The 25,118-nt window shown below is 43.1% G+C and overlaps 1 protein-coding gene across 2 annotated transcripts in view; it reads left to right on the top strand.

The window, feature by feature from the left end:
* CBFA2T2 (CBFA2/RUNX1 translocation partner 2) overlaps nt 1-25,118 on the top strand; it is a 166,973-nt gene that overhangs the window by 25,503 nt on the left and 116,352 nt on the right. The window contains exon 2 of one of the 2 annotated variants that reach the window (XM_027867233.1): nt 3,256-3,384. The exons of the other annotated variant lie outside the window; for it this stretch is intronic. Coding sequence (XP_027723034.1) covers nt 3,256-3,384 — 129 coding nt within the window. The remainder of the gene's footprint in view (nt 1-3,255; nt 3,385-25,118) is intronic. 2 annotated transcript variants of the gene reach the window in all.

Below are 25,118 nucleotides of genomic sequence, written 5' to 3'. Positions count from 1 at the left end.
GCACACCCAGAAGGACAACCAGGATAGTTAGGAAAACCAAACCATACAAATGCATGAGTTTGAAGGGACTAAATGGGGGCACTCGCCCCCTCCTTTCCTTACCCATAATTGTTGTGTTAATAAGTGTTTAAAGGACTGTTATGTGGCATAGACTTGTTTTCTTGGGGACAGAGGGCAGAACTGTGTGACATTGGGCAGATAAGATCTTTGGCCCTCAGTTTCCTTATCTGTAAGTTGAGGTCAGACCAACTAGATGGTCTCAGAGATTCCTTCCAGCTTGACTTCTAGGATCCTATGAATAACTTCCTTAGGGCCAGAGCTATCCAAAAGTGGCATGGGCTACTGCATCTGGAGATGAAATTAGGGTTTCTCCCTACTCAGGGCTTTCCAACAAAAGATTGTGTAGCCACTTGTCCTGGTGCTTTGTAGGAGAGATGCATGGGCAGCTACTGCTTGGATGGCATGTCCCCTTCTTCTGAGGAGCTCTGGGCTCCTCAGATTCAAGTGTCAATGGTTTGGCCCTAGATTTTGCCCACAGCCGCAGCCGCAGCCGCCTGCCTGAGTGCCCAGTAGGTAATTTATGGTGTGAGAGCTTGGCCATGTGCTAAGCTGCAGGCTTGCTCTAAGGAAGGCCTCTTTGTGCACAGGCTTATTTGCCAGACCCTGTTTACATAAGGGCTCTCTGTGAGGTAGGGGGAAAACAGACAGACAGTCAGCCTGAGAGTCTGTTTTACATACCAATTAATCCTAGAACATGCCAGACTGACTCAGACACCACAAGATCACAGGGAAAAGGAGGTTTCAGGTTTTATTAAATCTATCCTGAATAGAGTGACATTTATTTTTAGAAATATTGGTGGGGGTGGGGGTGGAGAATGAAGTGTACCAGATGCATGCAATTTTTTTCTTATTTAAATAGCTCCTTGCACTTAGAAGGCAGCATAGCCTGACTTAGTGAAAAGATCAGTGGAGTCAGAGGACCTGGGTTCAAATCCTTCTCTTAGGCCCCCCCTATCCCCACCTCAAGGGAGTCTGTTAACTTATTTGGACTTTTGTTTCCTCAGGATTAAAATGAGAGGACTGGGTCCCTTCCAGCACCCTATTTATGATCCCATGAATATTAGGGACTGGAGCAAACCCTTCTGTACATCTAGGGTGATTGAACCTGTACATCTGGGGTGAGTGGAATGATAGACGAAGTCATGGTTATGCAGGAAGGACATTTTGGAGCCAGGATTCCAATTTGCCTCTCCTGGGTCTAGCCCAGTGTTTTTCCCCCATGTTGCGGGCAGATTCCAAGGCTTGGATTTACCTTTTTTGTTGTTGTTTTGTTATGTTTTTAGTTTTCAACATTCACTTCTGTAAGATTTTGAGTTCTAAATTTTCTCCCATTCCCTCCACTGCCTCCCTCCCTAAGACAGCATACAATGTGATATAGGCTATACATGTACAATAATATTAAACATATTTCCACATTAGTCATGCTGTAAAGAAGAATTAGAACCAAAGGGAAAAACCATGAGAATGAAAAAAAAAAGAGAGAAAATAGTATACTTCGATCTGCATTCAGACTCCACAGTTCTTTCTCTGGATGTGGATAGCATTTTCCATCATGAGTCTTTTGGAGTTGTCTTAGATCCTTGCATTGCTCAGAAGAGCTAAGTCCAACAAAGCTGGTCATCGCACAAGGTTGCTGTTACTGTGTACAATGTTCTCCTGGTTCTGCTCACTTCACTCAGTATCAGTTTATGTAAGTCTTTCCAGGTTTTTCGGAAATCTGCCTGCTCTTCGTTTCTTATGGAACAATAGTAGTCCATTACATTCACATACCACAACTTGTTCAACCATTCCCCAGTTGATGGGCATCCCATCAATTTCCAATTCTTGGGCACCACAAAAAGAGCTACGATAAATATTTTTGTGCATGTGGGTCCTTTTCTCATTTTTATGAACTCTTTGGTATTTGGATTTATCTTGATTTCAACATCATTAACCAGTCCTTTGGGTGACTGATCAAATCACATAGTCTTCCATTGTCATAGTTGTATCATTTGAAACTGGGAATAAACCTCATTCCCCCCCTCTTCTCACAAATAGCTATTGTGGGGTAGACTGATTCACAATGTTTCGTGTTTGTTATGATTAGTTAATAACAATAATAGTTAACATTTATATAGCACCTAGTATTTGCCAGGCAACTATGCTAAGCACTTCATAATTATTTTCTCATTTGGTCCTCACAACAACTCTGGGAGGTCAGTGCTATTCTCCCCAATTTACAGATGAAAAAACTGAGGTAAACAGAGGTTAAGTGACTTGCTCAGGGGCACATAGCGAGTAAGTATTTGGGTCTAAATTTGAATTCAGGTCTTCTGACTCCAGGCCCAGTGCTCTATCCACAGCACTACCTAGTACCAATCTTTGTGATTTTGGTGTAGGTGATTTGTTCAGTTGTTTTTCAGTTGTGTCCAAGTCTTTGTAACCTCATTTGGGGTTTTCTTGGCAAAGATACTGGAGTGGTTTGCCATTTCCTTCTCTAGCTCATTTTATAGATGAGGAAACTGAGGCAAACAGATGTAGGTGAGGGATACATATTATGCACCAAGTACCGTGCAGGTGGTATGAGTATAATGAGAAAAATGATACAGTTCTGCCCTCAAGATGCTTGAATTCTGCTCTTCACTTTGCAGTGGTGACATTGGGCAGAATAAAGAACACTGGATTTGGAATCAGGAAACGGATTCTAACCTCACTGCCTTAGCTAGCAGGGTAACTGCTCTGGTTCTGCTTTGGCTATATAATCTCCAAGGACTCTTAATTCTAAATCCCCACGTTCCCATGGATAGGAAGGAAGGAATAGAATAGTTGTTTAGGGTAGGGGTGGGGGAGCTTGGAGTTCCTAGCCAAAAGGAGCTTTTGTTCACCAGAATATGTAATAGGATTAACAAATCTTTGTGCTGAGAAATTAAGGCCTGTATGAATCGAGATACAAACATTAAATTTAAAACCAACACCCTGGCACAGTGCTGAAAAAGTTTAAGCAATTTGGCAAATTCAAACCGGTGTATGTATAGGGGCTGATGGGCTTTAATAAAGTCTAGATTTTTACACATCCTAGGCTCTGTTTTTGCCAAGACAGTTGGTGAATCCATGCCTTGCTATTAGGGATTTAATCATTGGAACATTTCATAGATAGTCCATTTTTAACTGAAAAAGACTTTAGAGATTATCCCTTCAAACCTTTTTGTTTTATAGATGAGGAGACCGAAGCCCAAGTGATCAACTGCCTTACCTTCAGTCGGGATTTGAACCCAGGTTCTCTTGACTCCACCTCCGCACCACGCTGCCTCCCATTGAAGTTTGAGATCTACCTTTCCAAAAAGGGTATGACCTCTAGTACCCCAAGTGAATATTAGAGAGGCAGCATGCATCCACAGAATCCTGGGGTCTCAAGGACCTCAGAGGTTGACCTCTGTCTAAGCCAAATTCCCTTTTCTCTAATATCAGTGCAGTAGATGGAGAACTGGGCTTGGAGTCAGAAAGACTTGAGTTCAAATCAGGCCTCAGACATTTTACTAGGTATGAGACCCTGGGCAAGTCACTTAACTTCCATTTGCCTCAGTTTCCTAAACTGTAAAACGAGGATAATAATAGCACCTACCTCCCAGGGTTGTTGTGAGGATCAAATGAGATAATATTTGTAAAGTGCACATCAGCCTGGCACAAAGCAGGTGCTGTTTAAATACTTACTCCTTCTTTCCTTCTCTCTAATATCCCTGACGAGTGGTCACTCAGCTTCTGCTAGAATTAGTGGAGCTAATGTCAGTCTGCTGCTCTTACTTCACTCCCCACACCAAGAGAACCTATACTGGTTTTGGATGGCATTGATGGCTACATTCCCTTGTGTGATGAGAATTAATGTTCCCCAAACCTGAATCCATCAAGACCCTTGAAATCTGCTAACCAAAAATAACAAATTAACCAGAATACTCTTATTTCTCCCCAATTCTGGATGAAGAGGAAATGTTTTGTATTGCCCCAGTTGTGCCCTTGATCAGGCCATAATAGTTCTAAGAGGTTGTTTTATGTAAAAGCAAAGTCACAAATATATAGGAGCAGTGTAGTATGATGGAGAAAGCAATGGACTTGGGATCCATTTTTTTTTTCTGGATGGGTTCAGATCTTAATTCTGTCATCCCTAAGTGACTTTGGGTTAGACACTTAAGCTCAGAGCCTTACCTGTATAAAATGGGCCTGTTAATACTTGAACTAATCTGCCAGTGCCTGGTACACAAAACAAAGGTGTGAAATGTGCTGGCCTGCATAGTGCAGCAGAAGCATATTAAAATATAATTGGGAAATATTTAACACATAAAACCACAGTACAACATAGATAATGTTAACTTGATTTTCTAAGTTAATCTGCCGCCTGCAGGAATCTTTTTGTAGGGTTTAGTGGCCCACTTTCTATGTGAGTTTGATACCACTGACTTACAACACTATGAAAACCGAAATAGTTGTTTTTATCTGTGTGGAGCTGATTTTATAGCAAAGGCTAGAGAAATCCAGTATTGATATGGTCGGTCATTTGGGGGTGACCAACCTTCAAAGAGATCACACCTTCCCTTCTTCCTTTTGTAGACAGCTTTCCAAATGTTCTGTGTGATGTCAGAGGCAGGACAGGTGGCTGGCTTACCCATACTCAGTAGATCCCTTTCCCTTTCTTAGAAAGTTGAAGGTTATCTCTTTGGCCTAGAGGGGAGGGAAGCGTCCTGCTCCTCCAGGTGTTCCTTGTTTCTTGGGGGCTGTGAGAGCCAATGTTGCTCCATCATCTGATGACAAAAAAAGAAATAAAAGATCTATAAAGTTATGTTGTCAGAATAGTGCCAGGGCTAGAAAATGTCCCTTGTTTAAGGTTGCTGAGGGCACAGGGAGGGTTTGAAGGGACGACCCTGCCCTTCCTGTGGTCTGAGATTATTGCTGTGTCAGTTCTCAGTTTTTCAGAGCCAGGGATCTCTTTAGAGACAGATTAACTGGCCACCAGTGCAGACTGACTTATCTTCCCAGCAGATTGGATTTTGGTTTTAACATCTAATGTTAAAGATCGATATGCATCAAATTCCAGCGTTTAGTATTTTCTTCAGAAGCAAAGAAAAAAACAAGTGTGGACCATGTCGGCAGCATGGGCTGCACTCTAACCATGGCCAGAGCTTGGCAGTGGGGAGGAAATGGCAAATGAAATCTTTTGTTCCTTGCTGAGTTCATGTCTAGTTAAGGAAAGTGTGAGCTCATAATAGGAACAAGTATAAACTGGGTATGTAAAGAATTTCAGGGTGTCCTAGACAGAGCAGTAGACTTGTGGACTTGGGTTCTATTTGCCCCTCCAACACTAACTGGACAAGTCATTTAACTTATGAGCCTCTGTTTCCTTATCTGTTAATTGGGTATTCTTATCCCTGACATGTCCACCTTACACGAAAGAGTATTGTGAGGATACAGTGAGATGGGGCACATGAACCTACTTTGGGCAACTGGCAAGCCTTGTCTGGCGGGTTGCTAGCCGTTTGTTCATTCAATAAATATTTATTAAAGTGTATTATTTAAAAAGTGATAAGGAAAGAATAGTTGGGGGGGGCAAGGAGGGAAAAAGTCCACTGGCATTGAACAGACTGCTTTTGGATTAAAGTAGAATGTAATGGGGGGGCAGTCTTTTTTTTTTTTTCATTTTTGAGTCTTACACTGCACCCATGGTATCCTACTTATTACATGCCTATTGAATTGAGTTTGATATTCTTTGTAGGTAGAGGCTGTACTTAAGATTGATCGACCGAATGAATGAATGGGAAAGCAATTAATAAGCCCTTGCTTTTTGTCAAGCACTGAGTGCTGTGATAAAAACACAAAAAGCAAAAAGCAGCCCCTGTCATCAGGCTGCTTACTTTAAAAAGAAGGACTGGAAGGGGCACTTCAGTTGGAAAAATTACTGGAATGGGGGACTAGTAGTGGAGGAGGGTCTGTAAATTTTTTTTTTAATTTTGACGACTACATTTCAGTATGGGGATTTCCTTTGTAATCCCGTACATTTTATTTTATGCATTTAAAAACAATTATGAGAAGGGGTCCCTAGGCTTCACCAGACTGCCCAAGAGGTCTATAAAACAAAAAAGGTTAAGAACTTTTGTTCTAGACCAACACTTTAGTTTCACTGAAGATGAAATTTAGGACTTGTGAGGTTGTGGCTTGCCAGAAATTGCCCGGAAGAGATGCAAATTTTCTTCCCAGAGAATTAGTTGAGTAAATTTGCCCCTGGCTTCAAAAACAGAAAAGGAAGTTAATCCCATTGTCATTTTCAGACAAATAAATTGCCATGCTCATAATTTAAAACTGGTCCTAACTACTGGGGCCTTCCTTCCACCCCCGAAGGCTCTGTGTGTTGACATTCATTTCCCACCCAGCTTTTTTTTTTTTTTTTAAACCAGTTATTTACTGTTTGGGAAGGGAGGGTGTGATGGGAAGCTTGAGTTATCTGCACATTTTGTCTGGAAGTCTCTGGATCCCAGCTCTAGCTAGCTTTTGAGGTATTTCATTGGCTTGTGGCTGGTTCTGCTTCAGGTCCCTAATAACCCACAGCCCTAAGCCTGCCCGGGCAAACAATGGAAATGCTGACCTGGCTTAAGAGAGCCCCCCGTGCTTCAGAGCTGTTCCCGGAGCTTGTGGGGCACCCTGAGCCAGGTGTTTTCCTCTCCCTGCAGCTGGGCTGTCTGTGGGAGCAGGTGGAGGCTTTCTGTAGAGTCAGCAGAGCACAGCTGGGAAGAGTTTAGGGAAGTGCAAATGCACAGCTTCCCAGGGGCCGGCCTAGCCCCAGAGTGCAAGCACCTCTGATTCCAGGCTGATGTACCCTTGCACAGGTGTTGCCTCCAGCCAGGATTACCAGCAGGCAAAAAAGGTGTGAGTCAGCTGCTTGTTCTCAGGGTGGTAGCTGAGAAGCAGAGCATTGAAAGGAACTTGTTTTTCTAACTTGCCCCCAAGTTCATTGAGAAAAGTTTCATGTGTATCCTACCGTCAGCCTTTCTGAGCATGATCCTGCCATGGCACTCAGGTCAACAAGGATTTATTTATTAAATGCCTGCTATGTGCCAAGCACAGTGCTAAGTGCTGGGGATACAAGTTAAGGCAAAAACCAGCCCCTGCTCCAAAGGAGCTCAAAGCCTAATTGGGGGAAACAGCATGCAAATAATGCTGCATAAACAAGCTATGGACTGGATAAATTGGAGATAATTAACAGAGGGAGGACACTGACATTAAGAGGGATTGAGAAAGGTCTCTACAGAAGGTGGGGTTTAGTTAGGGCCTGAAGGAAGCCAGGGTGCAGAGATGAGGAAGGAGAGAATTCCAGGCATAGTAGGGGGAAGGCGGTGGAAATGAAGTCAGAGTCCAGAGATGCGGTGCCTTGTGTGAGGAACAGAAAAGGAGGCCAGTGTCATTGGATTGCATAGTACCTGGGGGAAGTGGGTAGAAGGGGGTAAGGTATATGAGGATTGGAAAGGTAGGAAGGGGTTAGCTTGTAAAAAGCTTAAATGCTGAAGAAGAGGATTTCATATTTGATCCTGGAGGTGATGGGGAGACACTGGAGTTTATTGACTAGGAAGGGGAAGAGAATAAACAAAGGGAAGGGAATAAATAAATATGTGTATATACTCTATTTATAGCCTACTGTGTGCCAGGCACTGTACTAAATTTTTTTTTAAACCAATATTGTCTTATTTGTTCCTCACAACAACCCTTTGAGGTAGGTGCTATTATCCCCATTTTGCAGTTGAACAAACTGAGGAAAACCAGTTAAGTCACACAGCCAATACATGTCTGAGGCTGGGTTTGAACCCAGGTCTTCCAGAGACCTATGCTTTAGGAAAATCAGTTTGAAAGCTAAGTGGAGGATGAACTGAAGTGGGGAGAACCGGGAATGACCCTGAGGTGATGGTTGCCTACACCTGTTCCTGACATTGTTGGAGGAGAGAAGGGAGCATATAAGAGAGATACTGTGAAGGTAGCATCAGCTGATTGAATGTGGGGGGTGGGGTGGGAGAGAGGGAGGAGTTGAGGATGACCATTTAGGTTTTGAGCCTGCGTGATGGAGAGAATGGTGGTGCCATTTACAGTATTAGGCAAGGTAGGAAGAGGGAAATGCTTGTATGGGAGCAAATATAACGAGCTCAGTTTTGGACATATTGAGTTTAAGATGTCTCCTGGACACCCAGTTCAAGATGTGAGACTAGACTTTAGGAGGGTGGTTAGGCCTGGATAAGTAGATTTGAGAATCATCATGGCGATGATTGAATCCATGAGAGCTGATAAGAAAGTGAAATAATACCAAGGGAGAAGAGAAGAGGGTCCAGGGACAGTGGTCATAGGGGATATTTATGGTTAGTGAGAATGAAGATCTAGCAAAGGAGCTGTCAGACTTCTAGGAAGAGAACCTGGAGAGGACATTGTTTTGAAAACCTTATTGTCTTGAAAACCTTAAGATAAGAGAGTATCAAGAAGTATCTCGATTAAAATTAAGGCAAAATGAGGCCCAAAGCTCCTAGCACGATCAGTTTGTTAGCAAAGCTCAAAATTGCCAGTAAATAAGATCTCAGTCTTCTTAGCAAGCTAAGGCCCTGAATAAGGGCTTACACAATATTTTTATGGACTATGAGAGGAGCATCCGAAAAATAGAAGGCAGTATCATAGATGGAGAAAACAATGTGGTTGGTTACAAAGTCAGAAGCATCATAGATGTAGGGAACAAAATGATTGGCTGGAAATTTGGAATGAAAGGCTAGCCACAACCCCTTCTTCCATCTTGTTGCTATGGGAAGCTCATTGGTGGTGTCCATTGGCATGTCTAGTTAGTGTCAACAGTGGTAACAGACCGGACTTTTCTTGAAGGATAGTTAGTGCTGCAGAGAAAACTGGCATCCTTCTGCATCCTTCAAAGTTAACAAATTTCCTTGACACAAGAATAGAGCAGTGATTAGCAAGAAAACTGAACTTCTAAACTTAAATTAGAGAGTGATTTACTGGAAAGCTGAACTTCCAAACTTAAGTCAGAGACAAATGAAACCTGACTGAGGTAGTTACACAAAAATGTCTGTAGTAATCCAAAATGAAATAAATTACAGAATAGAATCAGTTTGATTTTCTCAATTTTCAGAAGTGATCAACAGGATGAGGACTGAAAAAAGGCCCATTAGATTTGGCAATTTAGAGATCATTGGTTACTCTGGAGAAAGCTGTTTCAGTTGAATGATGAAGTCAGAAACCAGACTGTGAATAGTTGAGAGAGCGAGAGGAAAGAAAGTGAAGGCACCAATTATAGATAGCCTTCTCAAGGATTTTAGCCGTGAAAAGGAAGAGATACATAGTAGGTTACTTAGAGAGGATAGATGAAAGGTTTTTCGAGGATGGGGGAGACATGGACATATTTGTAAGCAGTAGAGCAATAGCTAGTAGACAGGGAAAGACTAAAGAGGAGTGAGAGTGGGGATGGTAAGAAGGTGCAGTGATCTGGAGAAGAGCAAATGGAATGGGATCATTTGTGCATGTAGAAGCGTCTGCCTTGGGCAAGGAGAAAGGCCAGCTCCTCATCTGAAACAAGGGGGAAAGGAGGAGATTGTAGGGAGAAGGCACATATCTGAGTGACTTGAATGAAGAGGAGGGAAGAAGAGGGAGCTTTCAGTGAATTGCCTCAGTTTTTGTTGTTGTTTTTTTTTTTTTTTTTTTTAATGAAGTAGGCAGGGCCCTCGGTTGAGAAAGTGAGGGAAGGGAAGGCATGGGAGGTTTGAAGGAGGAAGGGTTAGAAATGCCATTCAGGAGAGTGGGATAGTGTATCAGTCTAGGGAGGTATAAAAGGATTATCTTGCTTCCATGAGGCTCCAGTTGAGATTATGTAACATAAATTTGTAGTGGACAGGATTAGCATGGCTTTGTGACTTTTCTCCAGTTTTTCTTTCTTCCTTTCTTTCTTTTTTTTTTTAAAAGAGTTCTGGGTTGAAGACTACCATTCTTTATTTTATTTTTTGAAGGCAATCAATCGGGTTGTGACTTGCCTAGGGTCACACAACTAGTATGTGTGTGTGTGTGTGTGTGTGTGTGTGTGTGTGTGTGTGAAGGCAATCAATCGGGTTGTGACTTGCCTAGGGTCACACAACTAGTATGTGTTTAAGGCAGTATTTGAACTCAGTACCTCTTGACTCCAGGGCTGGTGCTCTGTGTCACCTAGCTGCCGCAGTATGGTTGGGTTTTTTTTTTTTATTCCTTCCTTCATTCTTTCTTTCAGCCATGAGTGGGAGCAAAGGCAGCAGATGGTGGGAATGATCCAAGACACATTTTTGGCAGGGCAAGATCAGCTATAGGGAAAGGGGCTAAGGGATTGGCGAAAATAATTCAATTAGGGTCATAGATTTAGAGGGGGAAGGGACCTCAGAGGTCAACCTATCCAATCCCTTTATTATAAATAAGGAAACTGAGTCCCTGAGAGGTAAAGTCATTCTGAGATTCTAGAACTTGGCCTTTTTGGTCTTTTTTTAAGTGCCTTTTCTGTAAGAATGCAAAGTTCTTATGCGCGGTAACAAGTCCTGTAGTAGGAATGCAGATGGTTCAGCCCCATAATGGACAGTAGGGCTTCTTCACCATTTTTATGTCCTAGACCCCTTGGGAAGTCTGGTAATGACTATGGACCCTGTCTCAGAATGCTTTTAAATGCATAAAATAAAATGTGTAGGATTATAAAGGAAACTGATTATGTTGAAATATAGTTACTAAAATGTTTTTTAAAAACAAGTTCATGGATGCTGGGTTGAGAATCTTTGTTGAAGATATACTCGACCCTGGTATTATCCACGAGCAGATTATCATCTGTAAATCTTAGTACCAGACTACTGCCTCTCTTCCCTCCTCTCTTCTCTCCCCTCCCCCAGTCCCAGGCACCAAACAAGGTCTCATTTCTCTCCAGTGTATGCTTAGGGGAGGCAGGTCTGTTTTAATATGAACCCAAAAGACATTTCCTTGTTTATTAGTTTGCTGGAAGCAGAAATCATTTTCATCCCAAAACAACTCCAAACAACTTAAGGCCACTGAAGGTTGCCTTTCAGGCAGATCACTGCACCAATTATCTGTCCCATTATTATCCATTATGTTCCTGGAAAAGTGCTGTCTAGAATACATGGAAGGATAGAAACCTAGACAATATTTATTAGCCGCCCAGTTTTTAATCTTTATTTGCTTGCATTAGAACCTATGTTCTAGGAAAAATTCGGAAATTATCTCTACACTCCACCTCTCTCTCTGTCTGTCTGTCTCTCTCCCTCTCTCTTCCTCTCTCCCTCCCTCCCCCTCTTTCCCCCTCTCCCTCTCCCTCCCTCCCTCTCCCTCTCTCTCTGTCTCTGTCTCTCTCTCTCTCTCTCTCCCTCTCTCCCCTTGTCACTGTCTCCAGGCTGTGCTCCTTTAAATCTCAGCAAAAATCCCACCTTCTGCAAGAAACCTTTCCCAGCCCCCCTTAATGCTAGCATCTTCCCTCTAGGACCACTCCCAATTTATCCTACTTATATCTTGTTTGGACATAGTTCTTTGTGTGTTGTCTCTGCCATGAGACTGTGAACTCCTTGAGGGCATGGACTGGTTTTTGTCTTTCTTTGTATCCCCAGTGTTTAGCACAGCACCTGGCACATAGTAGGTGCTTAATAAATGCTAGGAGACTGACTGACAAGATGTATCATAATATGCTATTCTGGTACATCGGATAGTGCTGAGAAACAATGAAATACTCTGTAACAAGAACAGGCAGTAACTGGCTTGCCTTATAAAGGACAGGCTTTGTCAGGCTGAACTAATCTCCGGTGAGTGACAGGAACAATAAATGTAATCTAGTTTGACTTTAACAAATCTTTTAATTCTGCCTATTGGTGATGGACTGGGAATATTTATCATCAAACCCATCTAGCTGTTGGGGGCAGGGAGGCGGAGGGAGAAACCACATTTCCCTGGTGAGTGCAGAAGTTTTGTGTAAGTGCTGGGAGCCTAGTGGGCCAGGGAGGGGAAGGGTATGGCCCTGGAGAGGACTGGTTCTGCTTTTTGCTTTCTGGAGTTGTGATGTTTCTGTGACCTAAATGATGAAAGAGAGACTGTGTTAGGTTGGTTTACAGGTGGCACTGAGCTTGGGGCGGGTGCCAGGTGGCTGGCACTCTGGAGGATTCAGTTAGGAGTCAAAATGACCTTGATAGGTTTGAGAAGTGGCCAGAAGTCAACAGAATGAGGCAGTCAGCATAAATATGCCCAACATGGAAGGGACAAGAGGTAGAACAGGGAGGAGCCCCTACTAAGCAGTTAAGATATGAGCATACGGTGGGAGAGAGGGAAGACTGAGGGGACCACACATAGACATGAATCAGCCACCTGTGTGCAGTGCTGTTTGGGAAGAACTGTATTCATCTTTTTGAGATGTGTCTAGCAGCACAGAGGGAGCAGGAGGGCAGCCTGTTGTTCGACTTTACATTACAAAGAACCCAAGAACCCTGATAACTTAGCAGTGGGGTTGTTTCCTCTACTAATGGAGGGATTCTGGCATCTATTGGCTGTGCTTAAAAAAAAAATCATCAGAGTTCAACCTTTTCCATATGGTTGCCAAATCAAAATTCCTAAAGTACAGGCCTCTCCCTATGGCATTTAAAGCCCTTCACAACCTGGCTTCGGATTTCCTTTCCCAACTTTATTATGCATTACTTCTCTTCCCTCAATCTTTTTGCTATTCAGTCATTTCAGTCATGTCTGACTCATCGTGACCCCATTTAGGGTTTTCTTGTCTTTCTTCCTTCAGCTGATTTTACAGGTGAGGAAACGGAGGCAAACAGGATGAAGTGACTTGTCCAGGATCACACAGCTAGTAAGCGTCTGAGAACAAATTTGAATTTGGGTCTTCCTGGCTGTAGGCTGGGCGCTCTCTATCCACCACCTAGTGCCACCCTAATATTTAGAGCTATCCAAAAGTGGAATGGGTGCCTCCAGAGGTAATTGAAGTCCCCATTACTGGAAGCCCTTAGCACAGAATGGTGGATGACTTTTTGGGGAAGATGGAGAAAAGAGTCATGTGTGGATTGGATGAGATGAGCTGGAGAGTCCCGATCGACTCTGGAATTCTATAATTCTGTGAGGCCATGTGTTTATTTAAATCTAAGTTCTGTTTGAATAGCAATCGAGCACAGTTCCTTCCTTCATTGTTTATATGACCATCTGGTGGTAACTGAGGGGTTTACGGACATGTGGGGTCTTGTGTACTTTGTGGCTTCTTTCTGTTTTATTTTTCTGGAATTTGCCTCAGTGGACATGTAGCTGGGTGGAGCAAGCTACATTACTTGGAAATATTGTGCCCTTTTTCAAATGAAAGTATATTTTACTAATTTATTTTTAATGTGCCTTCTAAACCTTCCAATCTGGATGTTTCAGCTAGATGACTTTAAAAAGAGAGAGACAACCCTAAAAAGGATCTATATTAAAGGGACCGGCAGGTAGGTGGCAAAGTAGATCAAGTGCCAGGTCTGGAGTCAGAAAGACTCATCTTCCGGAGTTCAAATCCAGCTTCAGGCACTCAATAGCTGAGTGACCCTGGGCAAGTTACTTAACCCTATTTGCCTCGGTTCTCTCATCTGTCACATGAGCTGGAGAAGGAAATGGCAAACCACTCCAGTATCTTTGCCAAGAAAACCCCAAATGAGATCACAAAGAGTCAGACACGACGGAAACAACAGAACAACAGCAAATTAACGAGAGTGATATTCCCTTATCGAATTAATTATTTTACTATAATCTTGGCATGACCAAAGGAGTTTGGGTAAATTAATGACCAAAATGCATAATAAAGTTTGAAACCCATATGAAAAGCATTGTTTTGTCATAGCTGTTCTTAAGCCACCCAGTGCGTGAATAAATAAATGTCGCAGCACATTGGCTTCATACATTTTGGTTCATAATTCTATTAACCCATGACAAAGAAGTCCAAGTTTCAATACAAACTCCAAGGCCGGAATTACCAGTTGGTTGGTTTTTTTAAGTTATTTTTTTGTAGTAATTCTGTTTTTATCATAGTTATTTCCTCCAAAGTCCATTATATAATAATCCTCTCCCTTCCCCATGTACCTCTTCCATGTAACAAAAAACCCGGCAGCTGCCTGATGAGGTATGAGTTTCTCCATCTCTAGTTCTCCTCCATCTCTCTCAAGAGGAGGTGTTTATCAGTTCTGCAGATTGTTCAATACACTTCATCATAGAGATCTTAATTTTCTATAGATTTTAATTTGGCCCGACGTGGAATATAGTTTCTTTTGATCCTTCAGAATAAACATTTTGACATTGGTTAAGATAGTAACATTATGTTTCTCAACGTTGAGGAATTTCCTCAGAAATGAAGATTTGGTGATTTGGGGGGGTGTGTGTGTGTGTGTGTGTGTGTGTGTGTGTGTGTGTGTGTGTGTGTGTGTGTGTGAGAGAGAGAGAGAGAGAGAGAGAGAGAGAGAGAGAGAGAAAGGGAGAGAGAGAGGGAGAGAGAGGGAGAGAGACTGGCAAACATCCAGATGGAGGACTAGGATCTTACCTCTCTGTCTGTCTTATCTGGCATGCATTTTTTGTAGGGAAGGGGCAGAGTGGGAAGGCAGGCGGGGCTGGCTGTGCTGTGGGCCTGCACCTGGCCAGTGCAGGTGTGTATTTGAATGATTGCATCAGCAAATATGTACACCTGTCCTTATGTAATCAGCGTGGCCTCTCCAGAGTCTCCTTATTTTCTAGAGTGAGTTGCAAATCTGCTTCTGAGTCTTGCGTCCCAAACTGCCAGACTTCCTAGAGCTAGGAGTCTTGACCAAACAGCCAAGATCACCGGTCCAGTGACCTCTTCTCAGTCCTCCTCCCCCTAAGCCTCTTTGTAGTTTTCATGCTAACCACCCCCTCCCCCAAGCAAGACGTCCTCCTTTATTGGTTTCTAGGCACTATCCTGGGTTCTCCTGCCTCTCTAACCGATCGATCTCTTTTTTATCTTTTTTCTTTTTGATCTGGCTCCTCCCCTATTCCATTAGATGTGGGAATGCCTTCCCCAAGGTGCTGTAATTAATTAGCCTTTGTATTTGGCCTCTTTTCGAAATCTTACTCCTCCTCCCAGGTGCAGCCAAAACCCTTCCCTCCTGAGAAACCTTCCCAGGACTACTCCTTCCAGCTCAGCAAACTCACCCTCTCCTGAACTCCTAAAGCATCTATTCCCTGGTCATTTGCCAATTTGTCATGTGCTGCCTGGGGACATTTCTTGGATTGTTGTATTGAACTGTTATTTATCTAGCCTATTTGTTTGGGTTTTTCTTCCTCTGTCTTTTCTTTGGAACTAGACTGTAAACCCTTAAGGGCAAGTACAAGTATCTGGTTCATTTTTGTATATGCCATAGCTCCTTTGTCCTGGTAGCCCAGTAAACAGCTTTTTTTTTTTTTTTTTGAGACTTGGTTTCCCTATCTTTCTTGCCCAGGCTGGAAATACAACAACCACTGACATGCCCAGTCCCAGTATTGATTGGCAAAGAAGCTTTGACCGGCTCCATTTCTGACCCACGCCTGTTTGTTCCTGCTTAGGCAGCCTGGCGACCCTCTACTTCGTCAGTGCTACACTTAGTTCAGACATCCATTGACTTTAGCTATACTGGAACTCATAACCCTGTAGCTCCTGAGATCCCTAAGCAGTAGGGATTACAGGCATATACTGCCATATGTGCTGGAACATATATATGTGCTGGAACCTAAAGATTAGTTACAGAACGGTCACCAAGATGTATAGCAGATCCAGATCTAACAATAATAGCATTATACATATAGAACTAGAAGGTTATTTAGAGGTCATTGAGTTCCAAGCAATTAACATGGTGTTTAATAATAACAACTGCCTCAGTGTAACAGGTTGTGCATTATTGATAAAATTCATCTTTAACAGTCTTATGAGATGGGCACATTTTACAGATGAAGAAACTGAGGCTCATACAGAAGGAAACAACTTTCCTGAGGTCACAATTAAGTGGCAGTGGAATTTGGGAATTTTGATTTTAAATTCTGCTGTACTGCAGATGCCTCCTTGAACCCCTATTTCTTGATTTTCTTCCTTCTCTTCCCTTCCTCTAAATTGACGTCATTAGATGACTGGTTCAGAGTATCCGTTAGCTTTCTCTTTCGTCTGAACCCAAAGATGATGGGATTCTAGCTTTTCCCAGAAGGGTGGTGGTAGTAATTCAAGCTCTGGCTTAGGACGAGGCTGCATCTTTAGTTCCAATCTGAACTTGAAACTTGAGTGTGGAGCCAGGGACATGACCAGTAAGTGCCCCGTGTTTGGCTCTCCTCCCCCCATCAGCCCCCTCCACTTTTTGCCAAATGGGGATCCCATGCCCTCCACTGGGAAGAGATCCAATTTCCTATCCCAGTAAGACCTTCTTAGGCAGATTGTACCACCCAGTGGCCAATATGGAAAAAAGTCTGACCTACCACCTCTTTTCTTTCCTCTTAGCTAGTTAATGTATTCATGACATCCTTCTTTGTATTCCTCTTTTTCTACTCCTAGTCCTGTTAATCCTTATTCAAGGCATCGTTTTCATATGTACTTATACATTCTTTAACTTCTTTTCCTTTTCTTCCCTTGCTCAGTTCAGGGAAATTTTTTTGTTGTCTTCTTTATTCTTCTCTCCTGTTGATTTGTGACCCACACCATGATTCTGATCATGGTTGATCAGTTTAAAAGTATGAATGGTAAGGAGAGCTGTAAACTTGGAAGGGAAATTAGAAGTAGTGAGGGGCAGCCAGAGGTCATTAACCTCTGAAAGTACCTAGTAATATCCTTCACAACTTGTCCAGAAGTCTCCTTGTGTCTCTTTATTATCCTAATTATGGTAATAAAACCAGTTTTTCCTTTAGCACTAACATTCATGAGTAATAAATTTACTTAATTTTATTCTATTTTATTTCAGTGCTAAGATTTCTACTATTCATTGTAAATGTGAGTCTTTTAGGGTTTTATTGTTTGTAGGTCAATGTATATTTTAATGAACTGGACTGGAAATTATAACCACTTTTATAACATGGTTTCTGGGGGAAAGTGTAATCTGAGTTAGAAGCAAACCATGAATATGATACTATTGATAGAACACAATCAATTACAAGTTGAGCACTGCCTGCCCTTGGTGAGCTTCTTTTCTGTTCTGTTCCTTTGGAGGCTGTTGTCTCCCTTGTCCTGTGCCCTTTGCATAGGTGAGCTTGTTTAGAACACAATGCCAGAATCTCAAGTTTGATCTATTAAGTGGGCCAGGGTAGTTAATTCATGGAGAAAAATTCTGCAGACCCACTTTAAAATGCCTGCTGTTGCTTAGATATTTCCTTCCAGGATTTGACATGCATACATATTGTCTACCTCTGTCTATATTATTCTGGGGAAGAGAAGAGTTCTTGGCAGAGTGCTCATTTGAGGAATGGGTGTGGAGGTTTCTATTTTAATGTTTCCATTTCTGTTACAATTGAGTACTTTCACTGATTGATTGTTTTGCTTGCCTCAGTTTCTCATAAGACAGCAGCAAACTGGATTAGACCAAAGTCTGACTTGAGAGGTTCCTGTTTTGTTTCTGGGAGGCAGGGATTGAGCCAAGTGAAATACATACTGGGAGTCTCAGAAGTCTTAGTATAGTTTTTAGCTTATTAAACTCTTTTGTCAGTTGCAAAGGTTGTTGTCCTTAGCAGAGAAAACAGAAGTAAAAGAAGATTTGAGTAGTTCTGCCTTCTCTTATGTGAGGTAGAATCATCCCACTCATCCCATGCAGTGTTGTTCTAGCCTTTCTCTGATCATTCCCTTTTAGTATGCTCACACACACATACTTTTTTGTTTATATTAAACATCCTTTGCCATCCTCACCTCATACAAAGCTTCTGGATTCCTGAGCCTATTTTTATAGACTCGTGCTATATTGCTTTTTCATCTTCTGTTCCCTTCCCTTTATTCCAAAAGTATCATGTATCTGTCTTTAAAAAATGCAAGTTGGTTGGTCAGTTCCCTGTGTATCCGTATCAGTCTCTTCAGACAGCTCCTGTTTTTTCTCCTCTTTGGGATAGTTTCCATTTGTATCTTTAGAATTTCATTCTTGAGAAGTTTCCCATTCCTCTAGGGTTGACCCTGCTCTATCGAATTTTAGTTCATGGGATCCTACCTGTCCTTCCTCTTTCCAATCTGCTTTCTCAAAATCTAGGGTATGTGTCAAGACAATTCCTGAATTTCCTCTCCTTGCCTATCACAGTCTTAGGAGGCAGTGGTCACTTTTCTCCAGTATTCCCGTCATTACTACCCCAGACTCCAGTTTCTCCCTATTAATGAGATTCAGAACCAACATAGATTTTCCCCTTGTTGGTTTCTCTATTATTAGATTGTAAGCTCCTTGAGGGAAGGGGCTGTCTTTCTGCTTGTATTTGTATTCCCAACACCTAATACAGTGACTAGCACATTGTAAGCATATTGATTTTCAGACAGTCATTAAATATTTCTTAAGGTCCTACTATATGCCAAGCACTGTGTTAAGTGTTGGGGATACAAATTCGAAAAGAGAGAGAGAGCCTTTTCCATCCAGGAGCTTACAGTCTGAAGGGGAAAGACACACAAAAGGAAGCTGAAGAGAGGGGTGGGTCCCTGCACAGGGACATGATGGGGAATCCAAAGGAGTATAGCCAGCTGGGGAGCGAGAGGCCATGTGGAAGGAGGAATTAGATTAGACTGGTTCCATTTGGCCCGAGGGGGCAGAACCAGAGACAGCAGGTGGAAGCTACAGAGGCAAATTTAGGCTTGAAGTCAAGAAAGCCTCCCAACAATAAAAACTCTCTGAAAGTAGAATGAGCTATTTCCAGAGATGGTGGGTTCTTCCTCACTAGCAGTCTTCAGGCAGAAGTGGGATGACCCACCTTGTGGGCTGTGTTCCAGTAGGAATTCCTTTCCAGGGTGGATTGGCCTGTATGACCACAGAGGTCGGGTCTTTTCCAACTCTGAATTCCATGATTCTGTTATTATTAGTTAAAAAATAATGATGATGATGGTGATGATAAAAGCCCATTTCTGTAGCTCTTTAAGGTTTATAAAACATGTTATACACATTTTCCAATTTGATCCTCACAATTCTGTGGGGGTACATCCTATAAGTATCACTGCCTCCATTTTGCAGATGAGAAAACTGAGGCTGAGAATTTGAACGACTTGCCCAGGGTCTCATAGCCAGGAAAGTATCTTGAGGCAGGATCTGAACCCGAGTCTATTTTGACTCCAAATCCGTTGCTGTTGCCATTGTGCCGTCCTGACTCCTACAATGTGATCTCAAGTCTTTGAGGGGTTAGGATGACCGACATGGCCAACCCATGAGACAATATGGGACAAGTGTCATAGGAGGTACAAACAACTGCTGTGAAAGTCTCACGGAGGGAACAGATTGTTTCCAGCTCAACTGGGATTTAGTGAAGGCTTCGCGCTGAAGGTGGCCCTTAAGCTGGACCTTGTAAAGTGAGTAGGATTTCCACAGCTGGGTCATTGATTTAGAGCTGGAAGAGTCCTTCAAGGTCACTGAGTCCAAACCCCTCATTCCGCAGATGAGTGAAAGTGAAGTGACTTGCCCAGGGTCTCACAAGTAGTAAGTACAGAGGCAAGTTTTGAACCCAGACACTTAGACCCCAAATCTAAGACTTTTCCAGTATGCCTCTTTAGAAGGGGTCTGGGAGGGAGTCGTGGAAAGGAAGAACTGTCCAGAAAAGAAGGTGTGAACAAAAGCAGAGCGATGGGAAGAAAGCATGGAGCGTGTTCAGGGAAGTCCAGTTTGGCTGGAGAATACCATGCATGTTGCTGCCATATATTCTCATCCTCATATGTTTGGGGATTTTTAAAAGGCATTTTTGTAGGATTACTCCTTCATATTTTTTCCCCCCGATCTGTTGTAACTCCATTTTTGAAAGCGTTCCCTTCCTGTTCCCTCTTCCCAGGATTCCACCCCCCCCCCTCCTCCCCATGCTCTGTGGTCACACTGGCCCTGAGCCCTCCTGAGGCTGAATGTGAGCTCAGCATCCCAGTGCCTCTGTGTGTGAGCAGGGATGGAAGGCATATGCGAGTGGTAGGAAGGGAGCCCTTGGAGTTCTGCATGCTTGGGTGGGCGAACTAAACTAATAGCTCCCAGCAGTTCTTTGAAATCAGACATTGTGGAGCCAAGAGTCTAGAGTTTGGAATGCCACTGCCTGCTCCAAAGGTCTGTCTTTTATCCTCAAACCACCATTTGTTACAAGGCTAATGATCCAGTGGACCGGTTGACAACAAAGGACCCTGGTAAAGATCAAGTTTAAAAAAAAGAGAGAGAAAGAAATAAAAGTTCAAAGGCAGGTAAAAACAAGACTTGACCATAGTCTTCTCTCTCCTCCATCCCTCCTCCCCTCCCACCCTTTCCCTGACCTACCCCTTGGCCATTTAAAAAGTACAGTTTTGGAAAAACTCAAACAATACTTCAGTATTAAGCCTAATAAATAAAATTGAGGAGCCAGGGGTTTGGTTTCCTTTTTTCTTCTTTTGAAGTTCATAGCCCGTCAGCACTGGAAGGGCATCTAGCCCAACCGTCTTGTTTTTCATGTTAAGGATACTGAGGTCCAGAAAAGGGAAGGGCAGTGGATAGAGCACTGGCCCTGGAGTCAGGAGGACCTAAGTTCAAATCCAGCCTCAGACATTTAATAGCTAGCTGTGTGACTCTGGGCAAGTCACTTAACCCCCATTGCCTATAAACAAACAAGCAAACAAACAGAAAAGGAAAGGGACTTGCTCAGCACCTTACAGCAAAGGCATTGCAGGTGGGACCACAGCCCAGGTGCATGTCTCTGGGCTCCTGCTCTTCTGGCCTTGTGGCTTGAGGCCATTGCCTGATACTACTGGTTCCCCCTAATTTCCCTTCTCTGCTGGAACTGGCCCAGAGGCCCAACTAAATCTCCAGAGTGATGGTGGAAGCCAAATAAGCTGGTCAGGGAGACTGTAGCTGGCATTGTTGTCCTGTGTTAGGAAGCAAGAGGCAGTGGGATGTTGGGGGAAGGAGGCTGGGGGTTTGGAGCTGGTGGGATGTCCGAATCCCAACTCTGCTACTTACTACCTCCATGACATTGGGCAGGCCAGTTCACATCTCTGGTCCTCTGCTTACTTCTCTTTAGATTTCAGGGCTTGAACTATGTGAGTCCTAGGGAGAGTTCAGTAGAATGTGAACTCCTTAAAGACAAGGACTGTTTTTCACCTGATGCACATAGGGTAGGCATTTGATAAATGTTTGTTCAGTTGACCAGAAGGTTCCTTCCCCCTCTGAATTCCAAATATATTCTCTCTCTCTCTTTGTGAGGCAATCAGGGTTAAGTGACTTGCCCAGGGTCACACAGCTGGTAAGTGTCAAGTGACTGAGGCTGGATTTGAATTCAGGTCCTCTTGACTCCACGGCCAGTGCTGTATCCACTGTGCCACCTAGCTGCCCCCCAAATATTCTCTTAACTAGAAAGCTAAGGTCATTTCCAGCTCTTAGATTCATAATTCCTGAATTTGCTTTACAGAACTTTGTTTCATGCCCAGTTTTCCAGGACTACCTATTCTGAAGGTGAAGCATACTTGGAAAATGTTGAGTGAGTCACAACTTCCTGGACTTCAATTTCTTCATGTATAAAATGAGGGAGTTAGACTATAAAGTAACATCTGAGGTTCTGCCTCATCTTTTCAAAGAAAGATGTCAACAACGTTCCTGACAGCTGGGATTCCAGCCTTTGCTTAAACACAACCAGGGAGGCAAGCTTCCTATCTCACAAGGTCGCCCATTCCAGTTTCACTCTGTGTCTCTGAGAGTCTTTCCTATTTTCCAAGTGAACTAAAAGGATGTATGATATTGGAGAGAGCCCCAGACTCAGTCAAAAGACATAGGTTTGAATTCTGACTTTGCTACTTGCTCATGTGGGCTGGGTGAGTCAACTTCCTCTTCTCTAAAATGGGATCAGTAGGACTTGACCAGAAAGTTAGCGTGCCACTAGGGGCTCGGGGAGGGGAGGGAAGAGGAAATCGAGATCCAGTCTCAGAATCAGGACAAGCCAGAGTTCAAATTCCACTTTGGACTCCTGCTGGCTGGGTGACTGACCAAATCACTTGTCTTCTCAAAGACTAGGAGTTGTAGAATAATTGCAGATCTGCATGGGAGTTTTCCAAACAGGGAGTGCCTTGCCTTAATGAAATCACAGGTCTGCACTCCAAAATCCCCATTAAAAATCTTGCCCCACCTCCCTCACTGACCTCTTGTAGGGCAAGTACTTTGTAAACCTTCAAGCACTTTATAAATGTTGGCTCTTGGCTGTGAGAGGCAGCTTGGCCTGATGGCTAGCTCACCATAGACCCTGCGGTCAGGAAGACCTGTGTTTGAGTCATGCCCCAGACCCTGGTTCTATGTATGATCTTGTATAAATCTCTTAACCTCTTCTCTTCAATTGTAAAATGAAGGGTTTGGACTAGATGACCTCTAGTATCTTTCCCAGCTATAAACCTATGATCTCTTTTTTATAAAATAATTCTTTATCAGTGTTGGGAAAGGATTGTTTTAGCTAGCTTGGCACTCTGTAACTAGAAAGTAGGGAAGCTTGGTGCCAAAGTGGATAGAGTGCCAGGCCTGGAAGTTGGTTCAAATCTGTCCTCAGACACTTATTAGCTGCATAACCCTATGTGACAGTTCACCTTGTATGCCTCAGTTTCATCATCTGTAAAATGGGCTGGAAAAAGAAATGGCAAACCACTCCAGTATCTTTGCCAAGAAAATCCCAAATGGGGTTGCAAAGAGTCAGATACAACTGAACAACAACAACAAACTAGAAAGTGCCATGTGTACAGGCCAACCAGGAGCATATGAAAAGTATTTAGCAGATGGGGCTTCCCCATGGCCCCATGAGGGGGTAGGGTCATCCTTAGGCACACAGTTTTCTAGCTGTGGATCTCATTGGAATAAGCCAATTTGCCAGAAGATTGCAGAGTCACAGACTCCAGGCCTGGAAGGCAACCTGAGCCTTCCCTGAGTGCCTGACTTGTTTGAATTCTCAGATGCTCCCAGGCTTAGGGAACAGACCATAAATAGTTACAGTGGGCTAATAAGGTAATCATGGGAGTAGCTGGTTAACTGTTTCCTTGCCCTGCTTTGCCCCTTTCCCCCCTCCAAACAAACACTACTCATCTCCTGAAGCCATCTTCTCTTTAAGGCCCAGTCGTAGAATCATGGACTCTCTGAGCTGGAATACCATTTTAGCAGTCATCTGTTCTAATCCTGATCTGGTACAGAAATCCCTTCTCTCCCTGACAGGCAGTCATCAGACCTCTGCTTAAACACTTCCCGTGAAGGGCAGTTTATTGCCCATTCTAGTTTTTTTAATGTATTAGGAAGTTTTTGCATGTATTAAACTTTAATCTGCCTTCTCTCCACTCCCATTGGTTCTATTTCTGCCCTCTGGGTCCAAGAGCAAAGCCACTCTACTTTTATGCATGATAGACTTTCAGATATTTGAGGATAGTAATTATGTACACCCCAACCCGGTCCCCTCAAGTCTAATCTTCAGGCTAAACATCCTCAACACTTTCAGATCTTTCTATAGATGGTTTCCAGTCTGTTTCCTATCCTGATCACTTTCCTCAGGGCTTGCCTCAAGTTATCAATACCCTTCTTAAATGGTAGAAGTGGCAGAAGTGGACACAGTACTTCATTCAGGCTGAAACAAGACTGTTTCTTCCCTTACCCTGGATATTGTGTGAGATACTGTTGACTCCTGGAGCTTGAAGTCCACAAAGACTCCCAGATCTTTATTGTGTGAATTACTATTTTTTTTTTTGGTGAGGCAGTTGGGGTTAAGTGACTTGCCCAGGGTCACACAGCTAGTGTCAAGTGTCTGAAGCCAGATTTGAATTCAGGTGCTCCTGACTCCAAGGCTGGAGATCTATCCCCTGAGCCACCTAGCTGTATAGTAATACACCTAGCTGTAATAGTAATTTTAATTATTATTAAAATGGGTCTAATACCATTCGAATTGCCCACAGTGCCTTCCTTAGTGTTGGTTGTATATAGTAACTAGGTACTCAGCAGATACTTGGTTTATGCTCCTGGTTGAAACTTACATGGTACTTTCTAGTTTCAAAGAAAGGACTTTATATACATTATTTCCTTTTGCTTTAATGGTATAATTTCAGGCAGTATTGTTGATTGACAGCTAGGTTATTTCCAAGGATGATGGAAAATCATTTGTAAAAGAATAGTGCGATGAAAATGGTAGTAATTTATTGCCCAGCTTGAATAAAGTTTGTTTGGGGGAAAAGTACAATTTATGACCAAGCTGTATATTAACTGTTCTGTGTTTATAGCTCAGCCTTAAACCATAGTTTATCACCAACCCTACTGGTAAGGTCTTGCAGCAAATTTGACCTGGTGGGACTAAAACCATTTATTGCCACCGTGGCTCTTTGTCAGCTTTTTGACTCTCATGACCCTGAGAAATGGTTCCAGACTCAGTTTGAGGTTGAGTGTTTCCATGTGGTTGGCCCTTAGACAAGTGAGCTCAGACAGCTGGATGGGAATAGTATGGGTCCTTGCAGCAGAGAGAAAAACTCACCCCCACTCCCTCTTCCTGTAGCAGCCTTGTTTCAAAAGTTTCTTTACTCCTTGTTAGGTCAGAAACCCTCAGAAGAGTGCGGTCCTCCTTGCCAGGAAAAGATATCTCTGGGTAGGGAGGGAGCAGGTATAAACAGAAGATTGTAAAAGCGGGTCAGCTACAGCAGCTTGGAGGGGCTGTGGGGAGTGTCCTCAGTGAGCCACTCAGCCAGAGCTCCTTGTGAAGGGTGGGGGGGGGGGCGGGACTGATTTTTCTAAAGCATGATGCTTTCTTCACCATATTCTTTGCCAGCCAGAAACATAAGAAATTTTAGCAAAATCTATTGAGCTCAGACACCTTTGATGTGGAGTCAGACATACCAGCTTGAAAGAGCCAGCCACGAAAAAGGTAAGTTGAGGATCAGAATGGGC

The sequence above is a fragment of the Vombatus ursinus genome, unplaced genomic scaffold, assembly GCF_900497805.2.
Source record: "Vombatus ursinus unplaced genomic scaffold, bare-nosed wombat genome assembly UNPS02014785.1, whole genome shotgun sequence".
Lineage (NCBI taxonomy): Eukaryota > Metazoa > Chordata > Mammalia > Diprotodontia > Vombatidae > Vombatus > Vombatus ursinus.
Note: the sequence above shows the minus strand (reverse complement) of the source record. Positions and strands in the feature narration are given on the sequence as shown.